The sequence below is a fragment of the Martes martes genome (genome assembly GCF_963455335.1).
Source record: "Martes martes genome assembly, chromosome: 1".
Lineage (NCBI taxonomy): Eukaryota > Metazoa > Chordata > Mammalia > Carnivora > Mustelidae > Martes > Martes martes.
The window spans coordinates 134,871,873-134,897,458 of NC_137888.1; the positions used below are offsets into that span (position 1 = coordinate 134,871,873).

A 25,586-nucleotide genomic window follows, 5' to 3' on the forward strand; every position below is an offset into this window, starting at 1 on the left:
AAAAAACAAAACAGAACAGCATCACGAGTATAATCTCATTGTATCAGTTTAGAAAATATGACATATATTTTAATATGTACTAATAGTAGCAGCTCTGGTGGGATCATGTTGAGTTGCTGACAGTGCTTTTTCTCAGGGTATTGAGGTTTATAGGTGTTTTAAAAATATTTCCCCCCTCCCTCCCCCATCCCTTTTCAGTCTGCTTTCTTAAAATTGAAATGTCTATGCATTTTCAAGCTCTTGAAATTATTGGCAGGATGCCGTAGTTTATTTATTGGTCTTATTATCCGGGCTGTAGAAAACCTTTTTCAGAGGTTATGCTTCCTCTCAACCACACCCCTCCACTTAAAAAAAAAAAAGCTTTTATTATGGAAAAGTTCCCACATATGTAAAGTTAGAAAGAATAGTTTAATAGGTGCCTTGTACTCATCACGCAGCTTTAATAATTAAAATTTGCCAACATCCAGAGCGCCTGGGTGGGTCAGTGGGTTAAGAATCTGACTCTTGATTTTGGCTCAGGTTGTGATCTCACGGTCCTGGGATCAAGCACTGACTCAGGCTCTGTGCTCAGCTCTCTGTGCCAAGAGAGTCTGCTTCAGATTCTTTCTCTCCCTCTCCCTCCCCTCCCCCTTGTTTGCTTGCTTGAGCTCTCTGTCTCTCAAACAAACAAATAAACTAACTAATTAACTTACTAACTTTAGGTAAAAATTTGCCTGTTTCTGTCCCCTCACTTTTTTTTTTTGACCAGAGTATTTATATCAGGTTTCATACATATTGTCCTATTTGTGCAGATTACTTCTTAAATATTACCAGCAAAGTAGAGATTAGGGTATAGGGAATTCTGTTAGGCTTCATGCAGGTCTGCATCCTGGGATGCGTTTAAATTTGCATACACTATCCTGATTTCCAGTCACTGTGCTGGGTATGGTGAATTCAGTCTCCAGTGATCATGCACATGGGTCAACCTGAAACATTCCTGTTCTTACCAACACATAACCTTCAAGCTTCTCGACTGAGGCCATGTCTGTTCTGTAGCTTTGCTGTTGGGTACCTATTTCAGCCATACATTTTCTCTTGACAGTGAGCTCTGGTTTCATGTGGTCTCCTGAAGGTTAACTTCCATCCCAGGTGTCCTTGGCCTGCCATCATGGGATACTCCTCTGTGTCTTCTGGGTATAAAACATTCAGTTTTATGTTTTATAAATTAGGAATTAGGAAACAAGAAATCTAGGCTGGGGTCAGCGGTTTACCAATCTCTTAACTTCTTGGCAGTTTGGTGTCTTCATCTACAGAGTGAAGTGTTTAGTCTAGATCCATGCTGTCCAATGTTATAGCCACTTGCTACGTGGGCTAATGAGCACTTGAAATATAGCTACTGCAAATTAAGTTGAGCTGTAAGTATAAAATACCTGCCAGATTCTGAAAGCTCAGTATGAAAAAAAGGGAGCTATCTCATTAATATTATTATGTGTTTAAATGATACTTTAGGTATATTAAGTTAATGAAATATATTATAAAAATTAATTTCACCCGTTTCTTTTTTCAGCATTGCTAATGGATGACTTAAAATGACACATATGGTTCACATTATATTTCCTTTGGTTAGCGCTGGCCTAGAGCTTTCTGGTCCCCTCTCTGAAATTGTTTCTTATTTGGGTTTGGTACAGTCAGGTTCAGTTTACAGAAATTTAACAAAGGATCCTAACACAGCACTTCAGTGGCCCAAACATTTCTCCTTATTTTAGTATTAATAAAAATTCCTTATTCGGGAACTACTTATTTAAATAACAATCTGGTTCTGTGATCTGAAGGAGGAAACGCCATTGTGATCAAACATAATTGGAATTTTTGTTGTCATTTTGGAGTCCATTGTTCTGAACTATGCCAGGACGTACTGATTATTAAATTTGACTAGTGATGGTTCTTTGCAGTTGTGTATAGGAGGTATTTTTTTTTTTAAGTTGTTTTTTTTTTTTTTTTTTTTGACAGAGAGATCATAAGTAGGCAGAGAGGCAGGGAGAGAGAGGGGGAAGCTGGCTCCCCGCTGAGCAGAGAGCCCAACACAGGACTCGATCCCAGGACCCTGACTGAGATCATGACCTGAGCCGAAGGCAGAGGCTTAACCCACTGAGCCAACCAGGCACCCCAGTTTTTGTTTTTTTTTCAGTGCCTTCACTTTTTCTGATAAACATAGATGTATAAACGTGGGTCATGCAGACATTATGTTTAAACATTGCAATGGTAGAAATTGACAGGTGCCTCCCCCCACCCAACCCCTGCCCCGTGGTTATGTCTGCTTACCTGCTTATTTACAGTAGAAACTTTCTAAGGAAAGTAAAGACTACCATGGACCAATTACACTGGAGCTTACTTTCTTGACTAGGAGTAGGTATGAAGGGACTACGAGTGTTTTTCTCATGGACAGTTTCAAACATTTTAAATCATAAGTAAATCATTTTCTTTAGTCTTACCCATTTGCATAGACTTCTGCCACTTAATCACTCCTAGTTCCCATTTATATTTGTACTGTGCAGATGCCGAGTGATATAAATAGGGGGCCTGGCACAGCCATCCGAGTCAAGTCATCATATTTCTCTTGGCTGGGTGTCCTCTGTTTTTGTTTTGTTTTTTTAAAGATTTTTTTTTTTAAAGATTTTATTTTTAAGTAATCTCTATACCCAACATGGGGCTTGAACCTACAACCCCAAGATCAGAAGTTGCACACTCTATCAGCTGAGCCAGCCGGCTGTCCCTGTTTTTCACTAATTCCATCTTTTACACATGGGGTTTAAAGTTGTCAGGAACTGTGAGTCTGGGACAGCAGGAGTTAAGTGGGTAAATCTGGTAATATTTGTCCTCCTCACTTGATGTAAGTTACTTTTCCCTACCTTCCTTGGGTCATGAAGGCCTGTTGACTTTCTCTCCGTATGCCTCCTTCCAGCCCTGCCTGAATTCAGGTTTCTTCTCTGTGTTCTTTGGTTGTATATGCAGCAGCACCTGGAGTCCCCAGTTCCAACCTTGTGCACCTGGCTTCCCAAGAAAGTAGTGATCCAGTCTGATCTAAACATTCTCCTGTTTAGGCCCTCTGAGCCTCCCACTCTCTTCCGGATGACATCCAGCTTTGGCTGAGCCTGCAGGATTGTTCTGGCCTCTGCCGTCTGGCCTTTCCCCCAACCATCTATGCTGCATTTTGGCGACCAGGCTGCTCCTTGTTCTTGCATGTTCTTTGCCCTTTCACCCACCTCTGCTGTAGACCTGGAGGCTCACGCGACCTGCCTGGCATTTCCTTCATTCTCCAGGGGAAGCCTTCTCACCTCCAAGGTTTGACTTGTCTAGAGCTTGGTAGAGAGAATAAAGGCTTTCTTGGGGCTGCATTGCAGTGTTTGTTCCTTGCATCACTATAATTATTTATAATTATATATGTAAGATATATAATAAATGATTATATAATCTGTAATTATACATAATTTATAATAATTTATTGTAGGTTTTCTGTAGGAGACTAAGGTTAAGGACTGACTTTTTCTCTAGTTCCTAATCTGGTCTGTTCCTTGGACATAATTTGGCTTATTCCTTCATTGATAAACACTCACTGAATTCAGGAGTACTAAAAAGATGACTGGTTGCATTTATTTGCAGGGGAGCTCTCACAGTTGATAGTCTGTGCCTGCACTGTGCATAACAGTAGCCGCTAGTCTCCTGTGGCTGCTGAGCTCTTGAAATGTGGCATGAATTGATACGCACCACAAGTGTGAAATGCACACTGGTTTTGTAAAATGACAAAAGAATGTACACTAGTAATAATTTTTTACATTGAGTTCATGTTGAAATGAAAAATCTGGTGTGAAGTTAAATAAAATGTATTAATAAAATTTCACCTATTTTACCTTTCTAAAAGAGCCTGCTAGAATATTTATATGTACATTTGTGGCTTATATCCTATTTCTGCTGGACTGAACTCATCTAAAGGGCTCTTAATCTTTAACTTCTCTTTTTCTCCATCCAGATCTGAGATTTCAAAAGAGGAAACCACTTTTAAGTGATAAACTTTGGCACATTAGTCAATTCAGAAGGTTTCATTGAAGGAATTTGTTTTACCTCTTTTAGCTTTGACCTCAAATTCCCATGAGCACAAAATGTGTTTGAACAGCTTATAAGGGCTGCGGATGCCGTGCTGTTTGCTTTCTTTCCAGTCCAGAGGAGCAGAGACATGGTAGCGGCCTGCCCAGCTGCTGCCTGTTCACAGTGCAGGGCATGTGAGGACTGGCAGGCTGTCCTCAAGAGAAGTGCAGGCCAGTGATCCACGCGGCCAGAGCCGAGAGAGGGTCCCAGCATATGGTGACAGTGTGCTTCCTGTTCCCAGCAAGGCAACAGCTGCACCGTGATCCTTGGCAGCAGGCGTTTGGCAGGTCTCCCTGGGGCACCCTGGGCCTTTGCAAGTCTGGCACAGCGCTGAGAGGTGCCAAGGTACATCCTCCTGGAGCAAGAGAAAGAGAGCAGAACCTCCCACAGTCTTCTGGCTCCCACCTTCCCTCTGCTTCCCTCAGCCCTCTACACATGGGGGACACTGGGCGAAGCCATGGGTGACGAGAAAGAGTGAGCTTTTCCCACAAGTCAGGGGTTGGCCAGTTTGGGGTAATGCTATCCATGCTTTGTACCATACTCTCAGAAGACTATTTGAAATGAAAGCAGGGTCCTTTCTATTTGATTATTCAGTTCCAGGTGGATGGAAGATTTAAAAAAACAAAAAACTAAAAACAAAACTTAGAGAAAAGTCATGAGAAAAGTAACAAAGGACATCCCCAAAGCAAAATCCCATTTTGTTCACATTTACCTGTTGGTAGCATTATGCCCTATTTACTTTTTTTTTTTTTTTTAATATGTGTGTGTGTAGTTCTATATATATTTTTTTCCTGGACCATATGAACTTATGTTGCTTATACATCATGGCCTTTTCCCCCTACATACATTGTATATTTCCTAAAATCAAAGATACTCTTTTACCTAACCTTAGTTCAGTTACCAGCTTAAGTAAATTTTAGCATTTATGCCATATTTTAATGTACTGTTTGTATTCTTGTATCAGTTGGCCCCAAAATGTTCTTTATAACATATTTTCCTTCACAGTTAAGCATCAAGTCTAGAATCATATGTGTAGTTAGTTGTCATGTGAGGGAAACCAGTTTGTCTACTCATACTCAAAACCTTTCCAGAATACTTCTGGCGCCAATTGTGTGGGGTTTTACACACGCAATTCTCCAGCTCTCCAGTGGACAGCTGGAGGGTATCTTGCAAATTCTCACTTCTACACTGCCTGTAGTTAGTGCAGACCCCACAGGTTAAACGCTCAATCCCTCTCCTTCCTTCACTTCTGATGCCAGTTGCAAGTCCCAGTTTTACCTGTGCTTCTGACCAACTGGATGTAAACTGGGAGATACTGATGACCCCTTCCTCAGGAAGAAGGTTTACTTATTTGGTTACTGGTATCATGAAGAGATGCCCAGAGGAAGGCAGGGGGAAAGGAGCATGAAGTTCTAAGCACACCACTCTCCCAGCACCTTTCTGCAAACACCCTTTGGAAGTTCTCCAGACCCTTTCTGTTAGGGGTTGATGGAGACCACATTATGTAGGCATGATAGATTGCATCTTTGACTATTAGTGATTAATTCAGCCTCCAGATCACTTCCTATCCCCACCATAAGTAGGAGAGGTGGGGCTGAAAATTCCAACCCTTAGTGACTTCTTTGGTTTTCCTGGCAAACAGCCCTCATCCTTCAAGGACTTTAAAAGGTCATTAACATAATCTCAGGTGTGGTTGTAAGGGACTTGTTATGAATAACAAAAGACACTTCTTTCACGTTATTGCTCTCCTTACTTCTGAAATTCTAAGGGTTTTAGAAACCCAGTGCCAGGGAAAAAAAAAAGCACTGTGCCATGAACAAAAACCAAATATGTATTTCTTTATAAGTTGCAGTATCACAACAGGTCTTTTTAGGTTCCTTTAATCTGGAACCGCTCCTCAGCTTTTTTTCTGTTTTGCTTTGTTTTGTTTTGTTTTTGGTCTTTTGTGACCTAGACATTTTGGTAGAGGAATGTTTTAAGTTTTAAAAACAAACCTGTTAAAGAGCTAGGAGAAAATACATTTTTGTCATCGTCTGTTCAGGAAGGGAAGACCTTTGCAAGCAAGACCTTAAAGAAATGCCAAGCATAGATTCGACTTTATGAAAAATTTAGAATTCCTTTACAGCCTACCCAAAAGCCCAACAAAATCCGGGAGCATTTACAATGAATAGGACAGACTTAAAGCTCTTTCAAGGCAATAAGAAAAAGACTAACATCCTAAAACACAGGCAGGGGATCTGAAAGTAGTGCCCAAAAGAACAAATACAGATGGCCAGTAACCTGAAAAACAAACCCCTCCAAGGGCATTCCAGTGAATGCAAATCAGAAGAGCGGGGACTCATTAATTTTCAAGATTGATTCAATTACTGAGAACGATTCTTCACTGTAGGCAAGAGTGGGGGACGGCGCTTTCTCTCACACGGTTGGTAGAGTGTGCATTGATGCAGATTTCACTGGTGGAGGAAGGTAAACCAAGCAGTATATCCAAGCACTTTATTTATTTATTTATTTATTTAAAAGGTTGGTTTTGTTTTTTTAAAGATTTTATTTATTTATTTATTTGACACAGAGAGAGAGAGAGAGAGAGAGAGATCACAAGTAAGCACAGAGGCAGGCAGAGGAAGAGGGGAAAGCAGGCTCCCCGCTGAGCAGAGAGCCCGATGCGGGGCTTGATCCCAGGACCCTGAGATCATGACCTGAGCCAAAGGCAGAGGCTTAATCCACGGAGCCACCCAGGTGCCCCTAAAAGGTATTATTTTTAAGGCATCTCCACACCCAGCCTGGGGCTCAAACTCACAACCCTGAGATGAGGAGTTGCACGCCCTACTGCCCAAGCTGGCCAGGCGCCCCTACAGAAGCTTTAAATAGCAGTAATTTTGTGTTAAGAGTTCTGTGGCAGATGAACTGCTGTAGATTTGTGCATTATAGTTGACAGATTTTGAGTTTTTATTTTTTAGTTTTTAGTCACTCCAACTACACGAGAGAGGCCCATTCTTTAGGAAAATAAGTTTTAGATAATTGAAGGTAACCTATTAGCATCAAAAAGGCTTCTTTAGAAAAGATTAAAAGAAGGGTTTCTTTCCATGAGGAGTGACCCTTTTTAGTTAAAAATGAGTTACCGGTACAATAGCTAGGGTGAGGTGCTCCTGGGTGTTTGTGTGGGTTATGGGTGATTATGGGCTCCTGAGGAAGTCCTGTCTGTTTCTGGTCAGCAGGTCCAGAGACTCCGTGTTTGGATTTGGTGGAAGTGGGCTCATTTGTAGAAAATGGTGTTCTAGGAAGAGTACCCTGGGCTCAGAGAACACAGTCTGGGGGTTTCGGTACTCTGGGCTTGAGATCCCAGTGACCAGCAAGGTAGGAACAGAGAAGAATGGTGACTCTGGGAGACAGTGAGGAAGCTTCCTGGAATCTGGTGACTGGGAATACGCAGGAGGTAAAGGACAGCAAAGGAATGAACGACAGGCTGCTTCTCACAAGCAGGGCTGGCAAGAGGGAATTGCCATCTGGAGGAGGGCCGTGAGGATTTTGACCCTAGGGTGAAGTTTGCCTTGACGGTGGTACACTGATATTGAACTGGGGAGGTTGTGAGGTAGTTGGTGGTGTGGATGTGATGAGAGGAGAGAGCTGACAGCTAGATACAGAGACGGGAAAAGGAGTCTTGGTCAGAAGGAGTCCATAGGTGGAGAGTGTGAGCACGCAGCAGGTCCATACGGTGAAGTATTTATACAGTGTAGACATGACTGTCCTTGTCTAGCTTTCTCGTTCCAGGGAAGCTTCTTTCCTAGCAGCTTGTCCAAACCTCCTGGTTTGTTGCTGTTGTTTGTTTTTTGTTTTGTTTTCTCCCCCTTCTCAAAGAGATGAACCACCCCTCTACTTTCATCTGTCTTCCCCCATCCCATTGTTTATTCAAGGAAGCTTAACCCTTTTCATATAGTAGTATCCTTCTGCCTCAGTATACCCCCTTGTACCTCAGACGCCCCTTTCTTTTATTCTCAGAGGAAGAGATACCTACACTCTTGTGCTGCAGAGGTTAGCCCCATTTGTCCAGTTCCGCCTTTCCCTCCCTCCTTCTGGGAAACTTGCTATTCTGTTTGCCCCCCTCCCCCCAGTCTCCAGCTCCTTAGTTCTTTGTGCTTTGGCTTACACACAGAGCTTTGAGGAGAGATCACAGACTTCTTTATACAGAGAATCAGAAGGAAATGAACTTCCTCAGGTCTCACTTCTTAGGCATTTTAATGTTTATCTAGTCTGCTCTTCAGAATATGCTGGAAGATGTTTACACACAATGCTTTCCAAACTGTGGAGCCCCCCCACCGCAAGAGGAGGGGATGCCCCCCAACTTCTCCTTCTGAAAAATAGTCATTTCCACCTCTGTTTTAACCAGAATAGCTCTTTCTAGTTCTGATTAAGAATTCATTTGGGTTAAGTGTTTTGTGACTTAAAGAAAATGAACTACTGGTTTAAAAAATAAATCATGGGGGCACCTGGGTGGCTCAGTCGTTGGGTGTCTGCCTTTGGCTCAGGTCATGATCCCAGGGTCCTGGGATTGAGCCCCGCGTCGGGCTCCCTGATCTGCGGGAAACCTGCTTCTTCCTCTCCCACTCCCCCAGCTTGTGTTCCCTCTCTCAGTGTGTGTCTATCAAATAAATAAATAAAATGTTTAAAAAATAAATAAATAAACCATGGTTTGTACTTCCATGAGTTAAACTCACTTACCTTAGCACCTTAGTTAGACTGTTTCATACTGGGGTGAATTTAAAGGAATTGATGTTATATATATTTTTAAAAGATTTTTTTTATTTATTTGACAGAGACACAGCAAGAGAGGGAACACATGCAGGGGGAGTGGGAGGGGGAGAAGCTGGCTCCCCGCTGAGCAGGGAGCAGAATGCAGGACTCTGGGATCAGGAATTGAGCCAAAGGCAGACTCTTAAACTTAACTGACTGAGCCATGCGGGCACCCTGAATTGATGTTATATTGTGAACTGATTGCTTTCATGGCTTATCACTGAAAAGCAATTAAACATTACAAGGCAAAAATAGTCTTCAGTAAAATTATTTCTGTAAATAACTGACATAAAAATTTTGACCTAGTTGTCTCCAGAATGAGGCCTGTGTCCCAAAGGCTTCAGACTGACCTCAAGGAAAATTTTGCAGACTTGAAAAAAAAGAAAAAAAAAAAAAAAAAGATGACCTGGCAAACACTCTACCTAGAAGGAAGTCTAACTTGGGGCCTCTTTTAGAAAGTGTTGAAGTCACATATTAGATAGCCAAGTAGAAAGGAATAGATTTGTATTTTATTTTTACATGCACACACATAAATATATTTGTAGTTTTCCCATGATATGTTACTTAGGTTCTGAGAGACATTTTAGTCAGTTACTCTATTTCTGTTTGGTAATGTAACAATACAGTGTTGGTGTTTTCACATTTAGATGTATGTACTAGATTTATTCCACAATATCTAAGGCAGACAGATCACCAAATTTCCTTTCTTTCCTCTTATCTTTAAAAATGCATGTAGAAGGGCCTCTCAGTGGCTCAGTTGGTTAAGTGTCTGCCTTCGGCTCAGGTCATGATCCCAGAGTCCTGGAATCGAGCCCCGCATTGGGCTCCCTACTCAGTGGAGAGCCTGCTTCTCCCTCTCCCTCTGCCTGCTGCTCTGCCGACTTGTGCGCGTGCTCTCTCTCTCTCTCTTTCACAAATAAAGAAATAAAATCTTCAAATAAAATGCATATAGTGATGTGCACATGATGCCCATCACCAATATCCCGTGACCTTGGGCCCATCACTCTGCCTTTCCATTTTTCTGCATGAAGAAGGGAATGAAAAGGGGGTGGCTTCTACCCCCTGATTCTGAGTTCTTTAACTTGGCTTCCTGGTGGACATTTACAAGTTCCAACCTCTTAGTATTTAATCCTTTTGACTCTGAAAATGGTTTTGATTGGGTATTTTATTATTATTATTTTTTTAAGATCTTACTTATTTATTCGACACAGAGAGAGATCACAAGTAGGCAGAGAGGCAGGCAGAGAGAGAGGGAAGCAGGCTCCCTGCTGAGGGGCTTGATCCCAGGACCGTGAGATCATGACCTGAGCCGAAGGCAGAGGCTTAACCCCCTGAGCCACCCAGGCACCCTTGATCGGATATTTTAGTTTGTACTCCCTCAGAAGCAGATTCCAAGACAAGGATTTGAATATAAGAAGTTTATTTGTGGGGAGGGCACCTGGGTGGCTCAGTGGGTTAAAGCCTCTGCCTTCGGCTCAGGTCATGATCCCAGGGTCCTGGGATCGAGTCCCGCATCGGGCTCTCTGCTCAGCAGGGAGCCTGCCTCCCACCCCCCCACCGCCTGCCTCTCTGCCTATTTGTGATTTCTCTATCGAATAAATAAATTAAAAAAAAAAAGAAGTTTATTTGGCATGAAGCTAAGGGAGTAGAAAAGTGAAATGAGGCAGAGAAAGTGGCCAATAAAGGGTGAATTACTGAGCCAGCTCCCACCTTGGGCAACTGCTACTTAGTTTTGGGGGGGAGGGGATTTAGGAGCCAGTTATTCAAACTGGGGAATGAGAGATCTGGGTTTTTTTGTTTTGTTTTGTTTTTTCAAGATTTTATTTATTTATTTGACAGAGATCACAAGTAGGCAGAGAGGCAGGCATAGAGAGAGAGAGAGAGGAGGAGGAAGCAGGCTCCCTGCTGAACAGAGAGCCTGATGCGGGCCTCAATCCCAGGACCCTGAGTCTATGACCTTAGCTGAAGGCAGAGGCTTAACCCACTGAGCCCCCAAGGCGCACCTGGGGTTTTTATTTGTAGGCTAATGTCTTAGTTTTGGGTTGAAGGCTGCTCTTAAGGGGCAGGTAGGTGGCAGAGCAGATTACAATGGTAAGAAAAGCCCTTAAGTAGAGAAATAGAGTTGCTGGTAGTTGGATGCCGGGAGGTACGCCCTGAAGTGGTAAGGGAAGGGGATGGAGGTAGGGTACCAGCAGCATTCTCTGTCCCAGTCTCCTGATTGAGCTTCACGGCTTCTTTATTTTTTTTTTTTTTCAAGATTATTTATTTGAGAGAGAGAGAGAAAGTTTGTGTGCATGAGCTGGAGGGAGGGGCAAGAGAGAGAGGGAGAGAGTGAGGACAAGTAGACTCCCCACTGAGTGTGGAGCCTGATGCGGGACTCGATCGCAGGACCCCAGAATCATGCCCTGAGCCAACATCAAGAGCCTGACACTTAACCAACCGAGCTACCCATGTGCCCTGAGCTTTGTGGTTTAATGACAGGAGCACGGTGGTTTCTGGAGTAGACTGACCCATGCTGAACACTTCACAGGTATTCTTCAATATTCTTTAGTTATATCTCCTTTTAAGAAGGCAGGGGAAAGCGCTCCGCTCTTCTCCATAGTTTAGTCTATAAAAATGATCTCAAGCCCTTCTGTATGTAAGCATTTCTAAGCCAACACACCAAGGGCTCTACCCAAGAGGTTTCCCCTCAGAGTGCGGGAGCCTGTTATGTGGCAAGCATAGTAATAAATGCTGGGTGTGCCAAGGTGAGAGGCATGATCCTGACCGAGGAGTTCCTGGGCCAGGGGCTGGTTACTGAGTGGCTGACCTAAAGAACCCTTCCAAGTGATAAAGGACTTAAAGTGAATCACCTAATCAACAAAAAGTGTGCTTGTGGGTGCTTTGGAATTCAGGTCAAACGTTCCCCTGTTTCAGACCCTGGCTCCATCTTGTTGGCTGAGTGACATTGGATGAAACAGCCTCAGTTTCCTCACTTGTCAAATGGGATTGCTGATACCTACTCGTGGGATTGTTAGAGGATTCAGTACACTAACCTTGATAAATCGACCAGGTTTGGGTAGAAGAGAGGACAGGGCATGGAGAGAAGGTTGATGGCTAGGTCACTTACTATATATCTTATAAGAACTAAGGTAGGAAGAATGGGTTTGGGGGCTTGATCACAGAAGGCACTGAATCTCAAGTTCAAACAGACCTTGGGACATGACTGCAAGGGCAGTGGGGTTTCATCACATCTCAGAAAGGCTGAGGGAAAGGGCCATCATTCAGTCTTAACATAATATGATATTCTTGGCTCACTGAGCTATTCACGGGCATGGTAGAGACCAACCATATTCTTATGTGGAAACATAGCAGTTTAACACTGTCAAAAAGCAGAAACAAGGGCACCTGGGTGGCTCAGTCGTTAAGCATCTTCCTTTGACTCAGGTCATCCCCAGGGTCCTGGGATCGAGTTCCTCATTGGGTTCCCTGCTCTGCAGGGAGCCTGCTTCTCCCTCTCCCACTCCCCCTGCTTGTGTTCCCTCTCTCACTGTGTCTCTCTCTGTCAAATAAATAAAATTTTTTTTTTTAAAAAGGCAGAAACAGACCCATAAATACAGAGAACAAACTGATGGTTGCCAGAGGGGAGGGTTGGGTGGATGGGCAAAATGGGTGAAAGGGGTAAGGGAAAGTATAGGCTTCTAGTTACTGAAGACATAAGTCACAGGGGGTAAAAAGGATAGCCCAAGGAATAGAGCCAGTGATACTGTGAGAACACTGTATGGTGATGGCAACTGCGTCGGTGGTGAGCGTAGCAGAATGTAGACTGGTTGAATCACCATGTTGTGTGCTGGAAATTCATGTAATGTTGTGTGTCGACCATACTTCGTTCAAAAAAGGAGCTTAACACTACGAGGACCACCACGTGGTGCCAACAAGGTCTGGATCTTAAACTACATTACTAGAATACATTAGCTGCTGGCCCATTTTTGGTCTTGAAGGGGCAGGCTAAGGCTCAGCAAGGTGACAGTCTTTTAATTATAAGTTGACTTTGTGAGAAGACCTGGATGTACAGAAGTTGAGAAATTCCCTCTGTTGACAACACCATCTGACGGATGGGTGTCCCAGAAGGTTTTGAGAGAGCACTTTCCTGTTTTAAAATTGAGAACATTTGCAGTTTCCAACTCACGTGTCACACGTGTTCCTTTGGTCTTTGTCTTTAGCTGCTCATGTTTCCCACCTGGAAAATGTGTCTGAGGAAGAAATGAACAGACTCCTGGGAATAGTGTTGGATGTGGAATATCTCTTTACCTGTGTCCACAAGGAAGAAGATGCAGATACCAAACAAGTTTATTTCTATCTATTTAAGGTGAGGTTTTTCACCATTTTAAAAAGGCATTTCTTCTTTCTCTCATTGTTCAGATGTGCTCAGTTTCTGCGCACCAGGTTGTGGGTGGGAAGGCCCTCAGCTCATGATACGTTTGCCCTCAGGGTTTGTGGAAGCATGCGGTTCTTCATGAGGGATTCTCTAAAATGACCCACCACATGTTGGACACATCACTGTCCTTGAGAGCCTTCATATTTGTATGCAGACTTGAATATCTTGATTTGCTTATGCGTGTAGATTTCTTTACATCCACTCATCCGTTCATCCGTCCGAGTATGTGTTGCACACCTGCTCTGTGCTCTGTGCATGGCACTCATGTAGGCATGAGGGATAGATCAGTGGGCAGAGTCCTTGCCCTCAAGGAGTTGACTTCTCAGTAGAAGAGGCAGACAATCAACCAGTAAATAATATATTTGCAGGTGGTGATAAGTGCTGTGAAGAGAAACAAAGTAGGGTAAGTGGAATCAGAATGGCAGGGATGGTGGTGGCGGGGAGGACACAATCATGAGGAAGGGTAGTTAAGAAAGGCCTCTCTGAGGAGACCACAGATGAGCAGGAACCTGAGCTGGGGGACAGGAGCTGTTGCTAAAAAGGGCTGGGGGAAGAGCTTTCCAGGTAGCAGAAGGAATGCTGTCTAGTGATGGTGTGATGTGGGAAGAGCAAGGAGGCCGGTGTGGTGGAGCCAGGTGTTGGAGGAGCCCCAGTGACCAAGGGGAGGGTGGGAGGAGATATGGTTGGAGGGTGGCCCCAGGGCCTTGACTCCCACGCTTCACGGAGAGGAATCAGGAATTTCCAAATTTGGGCATCTCCCTACTGTCCTCTGTCTTTTTGACCCCGGTCACTGGTCACCAGTTACTGCTCCCACTTCCCCACTCACCATAGCTGCTGCTTCCTGGCTCTGCCTGAGCTCCCCTTGGGTCACATCCATCCCCTTTCTGCAGACATATGCCTCCCCATCTTCTGACTACAGTCAGGATGGACAGGGGTAGGAGAGAAGTGGGTGGTGGGAGCAGAAAGATGAACTTGAGGGGGCCAAAAATATATTCTTAAAGGGAGCAGACAGAAGAAATAATTAAAAAACAGAAACCTTGCTTTTGAGGGCACTGTTGATTATGTTGTATTGTGTAATACTTAAAAGGTTCTTTAAAAAAACAAAACAAAACAAAACAAAATGCTCCACTCAGAGCTTATAGCCAGGAAAGGTTTGCCTCTTTAGTGAGCACCGTGCTTCATTTTATATGACAAGGATAGAAAAATTTTCCATTGAGTTCCTCTTTTGCTTTAGCTGCTAGGAATCTCAGTGCAATTTTTGTGCTCAATTCCTGTAGTTTTTTTTTTTTTTTTTAAGATCTGAATTTACTTGATACATAATTTTCCCTTCTCCCCATTTATTAACTTTTGTGGGTTTTTTGTTGTTGTTGTTGTTTTGGGAGGATGTTACTTATGGGAGTTTGGGGATAGATAGGAGACAGGTGTGGGAGTGAGAATTGTATTTTTAAACTTTGGGGTCATGTGTGGGGATATGGTTCTACAAAGGTAGATGGGAGGTTGGAGGGAAGAGAAGGGGGTTGGGGGGAGAGAATGCACCGCTGAGTTCCCCACTGCCATTAGCAGGCACTGGTCTACTCCAGGTGACAAGTTGTTGACATGGCTATGAGCCCTGAGTCATCCAGATTGAACCCTGGCAGGTTCATGCTGTTTAGAGCTTCTTTGGAAAAAGATGTTAGTTGAAGAAAAACAACGTCTGCATGACTGCAGTGATTATTTTTCTTGGAACTGAGTGGCCTGGCAGCCCCACAGCCCTGCTGGAAATGAAGGTGGTGTCAAGGTTTCCATCCTGCTGGCCTCCTCGGGATTCCGGTTATAACTAACCAAATAGGCCAGGCAGCGCTGCTCTGCTTTGAAGTCCATTTCTCTCTCTCTCTCTTCTCTCTTCCCACCTCCCTCATTTTTAATAGCACAAATGTATTTACTCATGGGAACAAAATCTAAAATATTCAGCATTCTCCCCCACCATACCCCCCCCCAGAGTCATTCTTTGGGCCAATAAGTAATAAATCCTCCATTCCTTAGCTTTTGAAAGGCAGCTCCTGTGTCTCCTATGTCTCAGTAATTAAATTAGAATGAAATGTATTATTCCTTTAGTAACATTTAAAAAACTTCAGGCTTAGATGTTGAAAATAAACCCAATGAAAAGCTGCTTCCTAAACTCAGTGTTTTCCTCGACCCTGTAACTGTAGTGTCAGAGCTCGACTCTCTGGGCTTCAGTCCCGGCTCCATCACATGTGAAAGGTGACTTTCTCCCGCAGTTTCCTTATCGGTAAAATACAGTGATGGCACGTACGTCTGAAGGTTGTTAGGGGTATTAAATGAGATATGACATAAAGAGTGTCTGGGGAACCTAAGGGTGCAAATGCTTGCCGCTGGTATTAAATTTCTTTTCTGTGGCCACTTAGCCCAGCTCCATCCTTTTGTAGATGAAGAAACCAACATTCAGCATTTCCCCAACCCATTAGTTTATCTCCAAATTGAAACCCCCAGTGGGCCAAGTTTTCAAATGGTCTTATTTTAACTGGGCAAACAAAGTAGGCAGGCAGAATGATCTGTATTTGAATTTGATGATCTGTCCATATCCTTAGAAACACATTAGTGACTTATCATTACTGCATGCTTATTTTTTATGAAAATGGGCACAATACATTGAAAGGATCAACAGATGCCCCCACACTAATTATGTATATGGTGCCGCGGAAGGAATTGAGGCCCTTGTAAGACATGGCTCAGGGGACACATGGGGACCTTGAAACTTTTGTCCATTTCTGTTAACTCCTGGGAGCATGATTGCCACATCTTGTTTCTGTTGAAAAGGCAGTAAGTGGAGAAAGGAGAGAAAGATATAACAAATAAACGCATGGTTGTCATGCCATACCTGGCCTGCATGTAAAGGTCACAGGATTTTCAAGCAAAGGTTGAAGGTAAAGGATTATTTTCAAAGTAGGTCTTGATTAGTGACTCTGTGTTCCTTTTTTCTCTCAGATATGTGTTCTTTGAGAGCTTTAAATTCCAGTGGCAAGGATTAAGAGCAGTGTTTTGTTTTGTGGGCATTGAGATGCCAGAACACTTGTCTTGTATTCTGTGCATGGAGAGGAAATGAAAAGAGACCGCAGCAGTGAAAGTTGCCAGTTGAGAGCCCTGCAGAATTCCTTCCCGAAGGGCCTGGGCCCTAGTTTATGCATAGGATGCACAGCTGGTACAAACAGCCCTCTCCCCTGGCCTCACTTGCACAGAATGGCTCCCTGCCTTTATGGGGTTTAAATATGAACCTTCTTCAGGGAACCTGGGTCGCGCAGTTGATTGTGTCTGACTCTTGGTTTCCGCTCTGGTCATGATCTCAGGGTCTTGAGATCAAGCCCTGCATGGGTGTGGAGCCTGCTGAAGGGTTTCCCTTTCTTTGTCCCTCCTCCCCATGTGCTTTCTCTTTAAATAAATAAAAAAACCTAAGAGACCAACCAACCAACCCACCCTCCAGAGCATGAGCACAGCCTGCAGGGGCCTAGCTGGGCATGGGCAGTGTGTGTGTAGGTGTTGCATACCAGGCCTCTGGGTCAGTGGGAATCTGGAAGTGGTGGGAAGGGAATGTGAATAGGATGGAGAGCCTGGTGCTACTGGTGGAGCTCTAGGCTGTGCAGAACATGGAAGGGGTCCAGTTTCTCATAACTCTGGTCGGGGGTATGAAGGCAGATTTGGGCTACTTGGTAGTCACCCACTTTTATTGACTTAAGGATTTATTTACATGTAGATGAGGTAATTAGAATATGGTGACTTCCCTTCAGAGTCTGTGTTGTGTGTGTGTGTGTGTGTGTGTGTGTGTGAGAGAGAGAGAGAGAGACACATTGATTTTTTTTTCTTAATGATTTTTTTTGCAGCTCTTGAGAAAGTCTATTTTACAAAGAGGAAAACCTGTGGTTGAAGGCTCTTTGGAGAAGAAACCCCCATTTGAAAAACCTAGTATTGAACAGGTAAAATTTTAGTGGGGGGACACCCTTATTTTTATTGCTCTAAGGCTGAACAAACCTAATCTTCCATCTCTCCATGTGTCTTTCTTCCACCCTCTATACCCAGCTTAGAGATGCTCACTGAGTGTGTAGAAATTGTCTTGGACCCTTTGCATCAGAAGTGAATACTTAATTTAATAAATGATCTAGCTGTTGTCTTTTACGGTTGCTGTATATTCAGAATTCACTGCGTTTGGGGAAGAAAAGAATTAAGCAGAACATGCAGGTCGTAGGAACACATGGAATGTGCTTTTTCTTGGTGTTGATGTTTTAACATTAAGTCTTTGTCCTTTTGTTTGGCACGGCCTGAAAAAGCCTGTTGAGGTGAGGGTATTGGGAGCATTGTCAAAAACACTGTAAGTCAAGCAAAAAAACACAAAAAAGAAATGAGGTTTTGCATCCAGAAATTGACTTCTTGTTACATTATGATTCCTGGAAAGAAACCGGTTTACTTGGGGAATCTGTTGACGTGTATAGACTTTTTCTGTGAAGTGTTGAGTCTTTCCTCAGAGTCACTTTTTCGCCCGCCGTTCTTTGGCTAAAGAAATCTCAGATACTCTTGACTGAATTTCTTGATGAGAATGGTTACAGAAGATAGGACATTAGGGTCTCTACAAATACAAATAAATGTATTTTTATCAGTCATTTTTCAGTAGAAGAAATTTTACTTTTGTTTCCAAACTCTATTCAGTAAGAATTTATTTGAAATTAGATTAGTTGGGAGTGTTCTACAGAAACATTGAATTAATCCGCAGATTCTTTTAAAAGCTCATGATTTTGAATAGGATTTTTTTTTTCTTGGTAAGCTTGCTGAAACCAAAAGAATGATAGTAAGCAGTTTAAATTGTCATGCTTTAGTTCAGTGGAAGACAAGCCAGCAGCTTTCTGATTAAAATTTTGGTAATGTAAAACTGTAATGTGTATCCAAGAACTTCATTATACATGATGTCCTGTATGGATAGAGCGGCAAGAATTATTCTGCAAAATAATCCTATTTTATTGTTTAATAGGTTTTGACCTTTTCAGTCTGTGGTTTTGATTTTCTCTTTAATGCTTGAGGATTGCAGCAGGCATAGAATAGCAACCCACAGCTTCTCTGTCTTGTCACTTTTCATCCACTGTGATCTGTGGCACAATTCCCTCTGGGCATTCCTGTTTTCTAATAGGGAAAAGGAAGAGATTTTTGTGAATAGAGAAATGTCTGTTCTCTAGCTAATAGCCACCAATGGCACTGACTGTGTGGGTGTTCAGAATTAGTATGATTGCATAGCTGTATGAATAAATTGCCTTCCCTCCTTTTAAGGGTGTGAATAACTTTGTACAGTACAAATTTAGTCACCTGCCATCCAAAGAAAGGCAAACAATTGTTGAGTTGGCAAAAATGTTCCTAAACCGCATCAACTATTGGCATCTGGAGGCACCATCTCAACGAAGACTGCGATCTCCCAATGATGATATTTCTGGATACAAAGAGAACTACACAAGGTAATTTGATGACAAGTTCTTTTCCTTTGGCCTCCTAGAATGCGTTGCAGACATAAAATTACTACTGGTCCCTACAAGCAGAGGGTTGCCCAGTTATTGTGGTAACTCCATCTGTTCAGAGAGAATGTTTGTATAATTTAACTTCTTATTAATGCCATGATATTTTGGGGCATGAGGGATCCAAACCAGCTAGCCCTGTACTATCCAGTTTGATAGTTGATATCTACATACGGCTATGGAGCACTTGAAATGTGGCTCGTGTGAATTGAGATTTCAAAGCGTATACAAACAAACAAAAAAGAAGAAAATATTTCATTAGTAGTTTTTTTATATTGACTCCATGTTGAAGTGACGATATTTTGGATATATTCAGTCAAGTTATGTTAAAGTAATTTCATCTGTTTCTTTTTACCTTGTCAGTGCGACTATTGGAATATTTAAAATTCCTTTTGTTGCTTGCATTGTATTTCTGTTGAACATCACTGATTTAGGTAACCATACTGTGACTCTTTAATGATTATACAGAAACTTTCACTCTTTTAAAAAACCAAAAAAAACAATGACCACGGATATAATAGCATTAAAGAATTTTTATAAAGAAGGAAAGGTCACGTTAGTCCCAGCACCATGGTGGAACTGATATCATTAAACATGTTGTCTTCCAGTCTTTGCCCTCTAACTATTTTATATTATTTAAAATGAAAAAAAAAATCTATAGAATTTGCATCCTGTTTGTCCCCCTACTTAACAGCATATCAAACATTTTACTGGTTACATTATGGTCAGTTGAGTTGATGTACTGTAATTTGCCCAACTATTTCCCTGTTGGTGGACATCAGGCTGTGCAAATATTCTTGGATTTCATGTGTTTTTTTCCCTTAATATAGGAATTTGTTTTTACTGTTTTTGAATTGTGGAATATTAGAACTGACTTTAAAAATCTTAAACATGGGCCACACAAAGTAAGATGACCTACATTTATTTTCATTTAAGTGGGGGAATGACTTGATTCCCATTTTATAACTTCCCCCTTTTGTATTTTATTTATTTAAGTAATCTCTACACCCACCGTGGGGCTTGAACTCATGACCTAGAGATCAAGAGTTGCATGCTCTTCCGACTGAACCAGCCAGGTGCCCCCACCCCCTTTTATATTTTATAGGCACATCAAGCTTGCTTCAGGAGGTATTCCTGACTTAAAGTAGGCAATTTTTTTATAACCTGAGGAGCACTTGTACCCAGGTTATTATTTTTTTTTTAAGATTGATTTATTTATTTGAGAAAGAGAGAGAGTGTTCGTGAGGAGGAGGAGGAACAGAGGGAGAGACTCTTCAAGCGGACTCCCTGCTAAGCGTGGAGCCTGAGGGGAGACTTGATCTCAGGAGACCCTGAGGTCATGGCCTGAGCTGAAACCAAGAGTTGGACATTTAATTGACTGAGCCAGCCAGACACCCCTCCAGGTTATTTTCTCTAACAGCAGATGACATGTAGGAATGAGTATAGTTTAAGATGAGTTTTCTAGTCGTCTGGGTGGCTCAGTGGGTTGGGCCTCTGCCTTTGGCTCAGATCATGATCTCATGTTCCTGGGATCAAGTCCCACATCGGGCTCTCTGTTCAGCAGGGACTCTGCTTACCCCCCTCTCTCTGCCTGCCTCTCGGCCTACTTGTGATCGCTCTCTCTCTCTCTCTCTCTCTCTGTGTCAAATAAATAAATAAAATCTTAAAAAAAAAATTTTAAAAAAGATGAGTTTTCCTCTCTGATTATTGACCCAATATTCATGAGTAATATCCCCTTTCCTCTCCTCCCTTCTTTTACAATATATGTAATTTGAGTTATAAAGTATTTCTATACTAGTGGACTTTTATAGGAATTACAGATTTCTTTATCAGTTTTTAAAATTACATATTTCTATACTTTCATTTCAGAATTTTTTATGAAATAATATAGTTCCTATATTATTTTAAATGTCATTTATAATAAGGGTTAAGATAATCTATCAAAAATATAGGGATGCCTGGCTGGCTCAGTCAGTCAAACATGCAAGTCTTGATCTTGGGTTCATGAGTTCGAGATCCACGTTGGGTGTAGGGATTACTTAAAAAAATCTCTGTCTGTCGTTTAAACCCACCTGTGAACAGTTGGCTAAGCTGAATATTTGCTAAAGCCAGATGTCTGAAAATATTTACCACTCTTAACAGAGGAAAAATTGTTTCATCGAGAGGGGAATTAAATGTAAAGCAGCATGGGAGGTATTACTGTATTTTAGAAAACAGTAAAAATATATACTGTGTAGCATTTGGGAATTACCAAGAAAGGGGTGACACTTGGAAATACTTAAGGAGTAGTAAAATTAGAAATGGAACGTTGAAATGAACAGTGGGTTTGAATCATAGCTTCATCCCTCCCTAGTTCTGTATGATTTAGACCAGTCACTTCACCTCCTTGACCTTCAGTGTCTTCGTCTGTCCGAGTCTCATGAGTACCCTGAGTGTTCTGTGTAGCGTCTGGCACACAGGATGGGTGGTAGGAAGATGCTAGTCATCGTTTTCCTCCCACACATGTTCTCTAAAACTCAGTTGCTGCCGGCGTGGGACTCTTAAGCTAGAGTGTGTACAGCTGAAGGAGAGTGTCATTATTTGACTATTACTTTAGAAACTAAAATAATAGGGAATAGAAAGACAACGGCAGATTCCTTTCTAGCCCAGCCTCTTAGGCCACGGGCTGAGGGCAGAAGGAAGAGTGGAGTCCAACCATGGTGAAGAGAACCCTGCTGAGAGACTGGACTGGGTACACCCTGATGAGTTCTGAAACCTGCTGATTTCTAGGTGGAATGGAGACCGAGAGCCTCTGTTAATAATAAATAAGGAAATGAAGGTAGACGACGCTCACGTCCCCCGTTTGCTTGCGATCATGCCACGTTGATGAGGAAAGGGAAGTACAGAGAAGCAACCTGTGAAAATTATGAGAAGCAGTAATTGTTTCAGAGTAAAACCTCACTGTCATGAGCACTTAGGATTTTAATAAACCACACACCACTACAGCATGGTCTCACACCGATACTCATCTTCTCAAAAATGGGTAATATTACAGGCTGCAGGCACCACTAGGTTTTATCTTGATGTGTAAGTGAACCTCAGGACCTGTAATGCTGGTTCAGCATATAATTTACAGCAGTTGTAGCGGTTAGAACAAAGGGGCTGAATGCTTCTGGAGCTTGTTCGTCAGCAAGGAAATGGGGGGAAATCGGATTCGCTGTGGAAGAGACCAGACTCAGAGAATGATTATTGCAGAGCTACCCTGTGAAGGTTTTCCAATAAAAAATTAAGTGCAGATTGAACAGTAGAACTGCTTAAATGACTTAATCCTCTCTATTCTGAGTGAAAGAAAAATATGAATATTTTGCATATTGAAAATATCTGATATTGTCATGCTAATGTATAGGTAATGTTAATAATTAATGGAAGTATATATCCCCTGGAAATCACTATGGATTTAGAAAAAGATCTGGACAAATGTTTTGAAGTTTCCTGAATTTCGTGACGGTGCATTAATACAATTCCATGAAGAAATAACCTGAAAATAAAGTGTCTGAAGATGGCGACTTTTTTTTTTTTTTTAAGATTTTGCTTATTTATTTGACACAGAGACAGCATAAGAGGGAATACAAGAAAGGGGAGTGGGAGAGGGAGAAGCAGGCTCCCCACTGAGCAGGGAGCCAGATTTGGGGCTTGATCCAGGACCCTGGGATCATGACCTGAGCCTTAAGGCAGATGATTAATGACTGAGCCACCCAGGAGCCCCTTAAGATTGTGACTTTTTAAAATACATCTGACCAGCAGATCTGCTACTAGAAGTGATGAATAATTAGTCTTAGATTTTGAATTGTGCAGACCTTCTGAAAGGTCACCCCTATACTGGGGAGCTGTTTTGTAAGAATACAGTGCAAGTTGGATATACTAAGTTGATTTTGGTGAAACAGTTGTATGTAACCGTTGTTCTGTGACTGAGCATTCATCATTAGGTGTGTAAGTCTAGGGCAGTACACAGCAGGAACATGGAAAGAACAGTGGGCTAGGGGGTAAGAGACCCCCAAGCCTTGAGTTGGGGTGAACTAGGACAGGTCACTTAATTCCTACAAACCTTGGGATTTTCATTCCAGCAAGTAGGATGACATGGTCTGTGCTCAAGTTCTCCAGTTCTGTTCACATTTTTAAAATTTATTTTATTTTATTTTTTAAAGATTTTTATTTATTTGATAGACAGAGATCACAAGTAGGCAGAGAGGCAGGCAGAGAGAGAGGGGGAGGCAGGCTCCCTGCTGAGCAGAGAGCCCGATGAGGGGCTTGATCCCAGGACCCTGAAATCATGACCTGAGTTGAAGGCAGAGACTTTAACCCACTGAGCCACCCAGGGCGCCCCCTGTTCACATTTTAAAGAAAACAAGGTGGTTGCAAATCATCATGATGCTGTCAAAACTCTGAGAGAGTTATTTGCTGCATACACATTGCCATTTTTATTAGGCATACATAAATGAATGAACTATCCTTTCACTGGTTTTTAGAAGACCTGAAACCAGTCATTTAGGTAAAATCTTTTCCTACGGTCAATGTTTGGAGGAGTGTGTGTGCAGAGACGAGGCATACGAATTCCCATTTCTTCTTTCCATCCCACCCCGCTTGATGACCATGTCATTTATTTAAAGTAGCACCCAGACACCACCCGTTGACTCAGTCTCTGTCTTACCAACCCATGCACCTTAACAGACTGATCAAATGAAATTAATCTTGGAAGTCAAAACAAAGCTAAAAAGTATCAACTATGGTCTGTAAAATGGTTTTCAGAGGAAATGTTTCTATTATTTGAAACATTTTACTAGACAGTAACAATCTGTGTTGCTTTCCCTTAACCTGGGAAGATTGCATGGCCTGTTAAGCACTTCTTTATAGCACTTCATGATTTTATGGTAATATTTATAACCTACCATTGCTATAGCAGAAATAACATCAGTTTTAAATAGACTCTTGGACATCTGTGACCCTTCTACAGATGGAAATGGCTCTTTAGACTCAAAATCAGCACCTGCCATAGACCCATAGTGTGAGCCACAAATGTAATTTATAATTTTCTACTGGTTACATTTTGAAAAGTAAATAGGCACAGGACATTAATTTTAATAATGTGTTATCTTACCCAGGATATAAATACTATTTCACTGTGTGATCAATGTGAAAAATTATTAATGATGCATTTTTACCTTCTCTTGTGTGGTCTTTAAAATCCAATGTGTATTTTATCCTTATGGCACATCTCAGTTCATTCCCTCAGTTTTAAATGGTCAAAGCTAAATGGAGTCCTACCAGAGCAGTAAAGTTATGTTTCATGGAGAAATATTTCATACTGTTTCCATTTAAAAGTAAATTTTAAATTGATTAAATGCCATTAAAAATTGAGCTCCTCAGTTGCCCTAGCCACATTTCAGGTGCTCAGTAGTTACATGTGGCTGGTGGCCTTTTTATCTGCACAGATTACAGAACACTCCCAGCAGCAAAGACGGCTGTTTTGGACAGTACCGGTCTAAATCCTGAGAATCTTTAATCTTCCAGTACAGAAAATTGGACATATTTTTAACATTATAGTCTTGTGATGGCCCAAGTCTCATGAAACTGAGTTTCTGATTATTAAAATTTGTAACTTTAACTCTTAATGTTTGTCATTTCATAATTAGTCACTTGGGAGCTGGCCTCCCTTCAGCCCCGAATATCTTATAACCTCATTAAATGGCCACAGACTAACATCCAGCCGAGGCTGGCCTTGAAGGTGATACAGTTCTGTACGAAGCACAAAGTAAATGCTGTCTGCTACCAAGATCACTGTTCCTGATTTGACAAGATACAGTGACACTTAAGAAGCCCATTTGGTAATCATAAAATTACATTTGGGTATAAATTATTAAGACAGAAAAGCTGGGATAAGTATAGAAATAGTAGCAGGATTTTAAGGTTAATTTTGAATTTAGGCAGGTGAACTTGAACTAATGAAAACTGTCTTTTCCGGAGAGGAACTACCACCACTGCCATCGCACACACAGGGAAACTATGAAGTGATACAGAGTAAGATAAAGCAATAAGCACGAGTTAGTGACTATTATTCTGCTCTTTATTAAGGGTCTGAAAGTTCATCAAGAGCTTCCCATTTGCAGTTTGGGCCCCTCTGAGCCCTCTCTCCCACTGTAAAGATCAGGAAGGCACACAGAGAGCAGAGGTGTTCATTTTTAGAAAGCAGTCCTGTCCTGGAAAAGGATGTTTGGCTCTGCTACCAAGGAATAAGGATCTTCTGAGATTCTGAGCCCTGGTCTCATGCTACCCTCTGACCCCCACTCTACTGTGATGGGACTGGGTCCTGGGAATTTGAGACCTTGCATCCCGGCCGACCATAAAGAGGGCCGATTTTGAATAAACTTTGATTCTCCAGCTCCTCTTGGCTGAGAGCGCTTTCTTCATTGTGTGCCCTACATAGCCAGCGTACCCCAGGACTGTGGTCAGATCTCAAGAAAGCCTCTGGTTTCCCTCTGGGCCTGGGCACTCGTCCAGCTTTCTGTAATGCTGAAGTGCATTTTTAGGTTGGAGACTGAGTCATTGAAAATGTACCTAAGCGACAGATGGTGAAGCTTATTACTTCCTGTGTTTTGACTGAGTTTTGAATAGTCTTGAAGATCTTTATCTTCCCACCAAAGCTTCAGGGGTACATGAGTGCTGTGTAGGCATTTTAA

General features: G+C 42.1%; 1 protein-coding gene across 6 annotated transcripts in view; it reads left to right on the top strand.

Annotated features, from left to right (window-relative positions):
- KAT2B (lysine acetyltransferase 2B) overlaps window positions 1–25,586 on the top strand; it is a gene marked incomplete at its 5' end in the record, with an annotated part of 100,552 nt that overhangs the window by 34,160 nt on the left and 40,806 nt on the right. For all 6 annotated transcript variants that reach the window (XM_080806002.1, XM_080806006.1, XM_080806004.1 and 3 more), the window contains 3 exons: window positions 13,113–13,258; window positions 17,203–17,295; window positions 18,635–18,816. In XM_080806002.1, coding sequence (XP_080662128.1) covers window positions 13,113–13,258; window positions 17,203–17,295; window positions 18,635–18,816 — 421 coding nt within the window. The remainder of the gene's footprint in view (window positions 1–13,112; window positions 13,259–17,202; window positions 17,296–18,634; window positions 18,817–25,586) is intronic.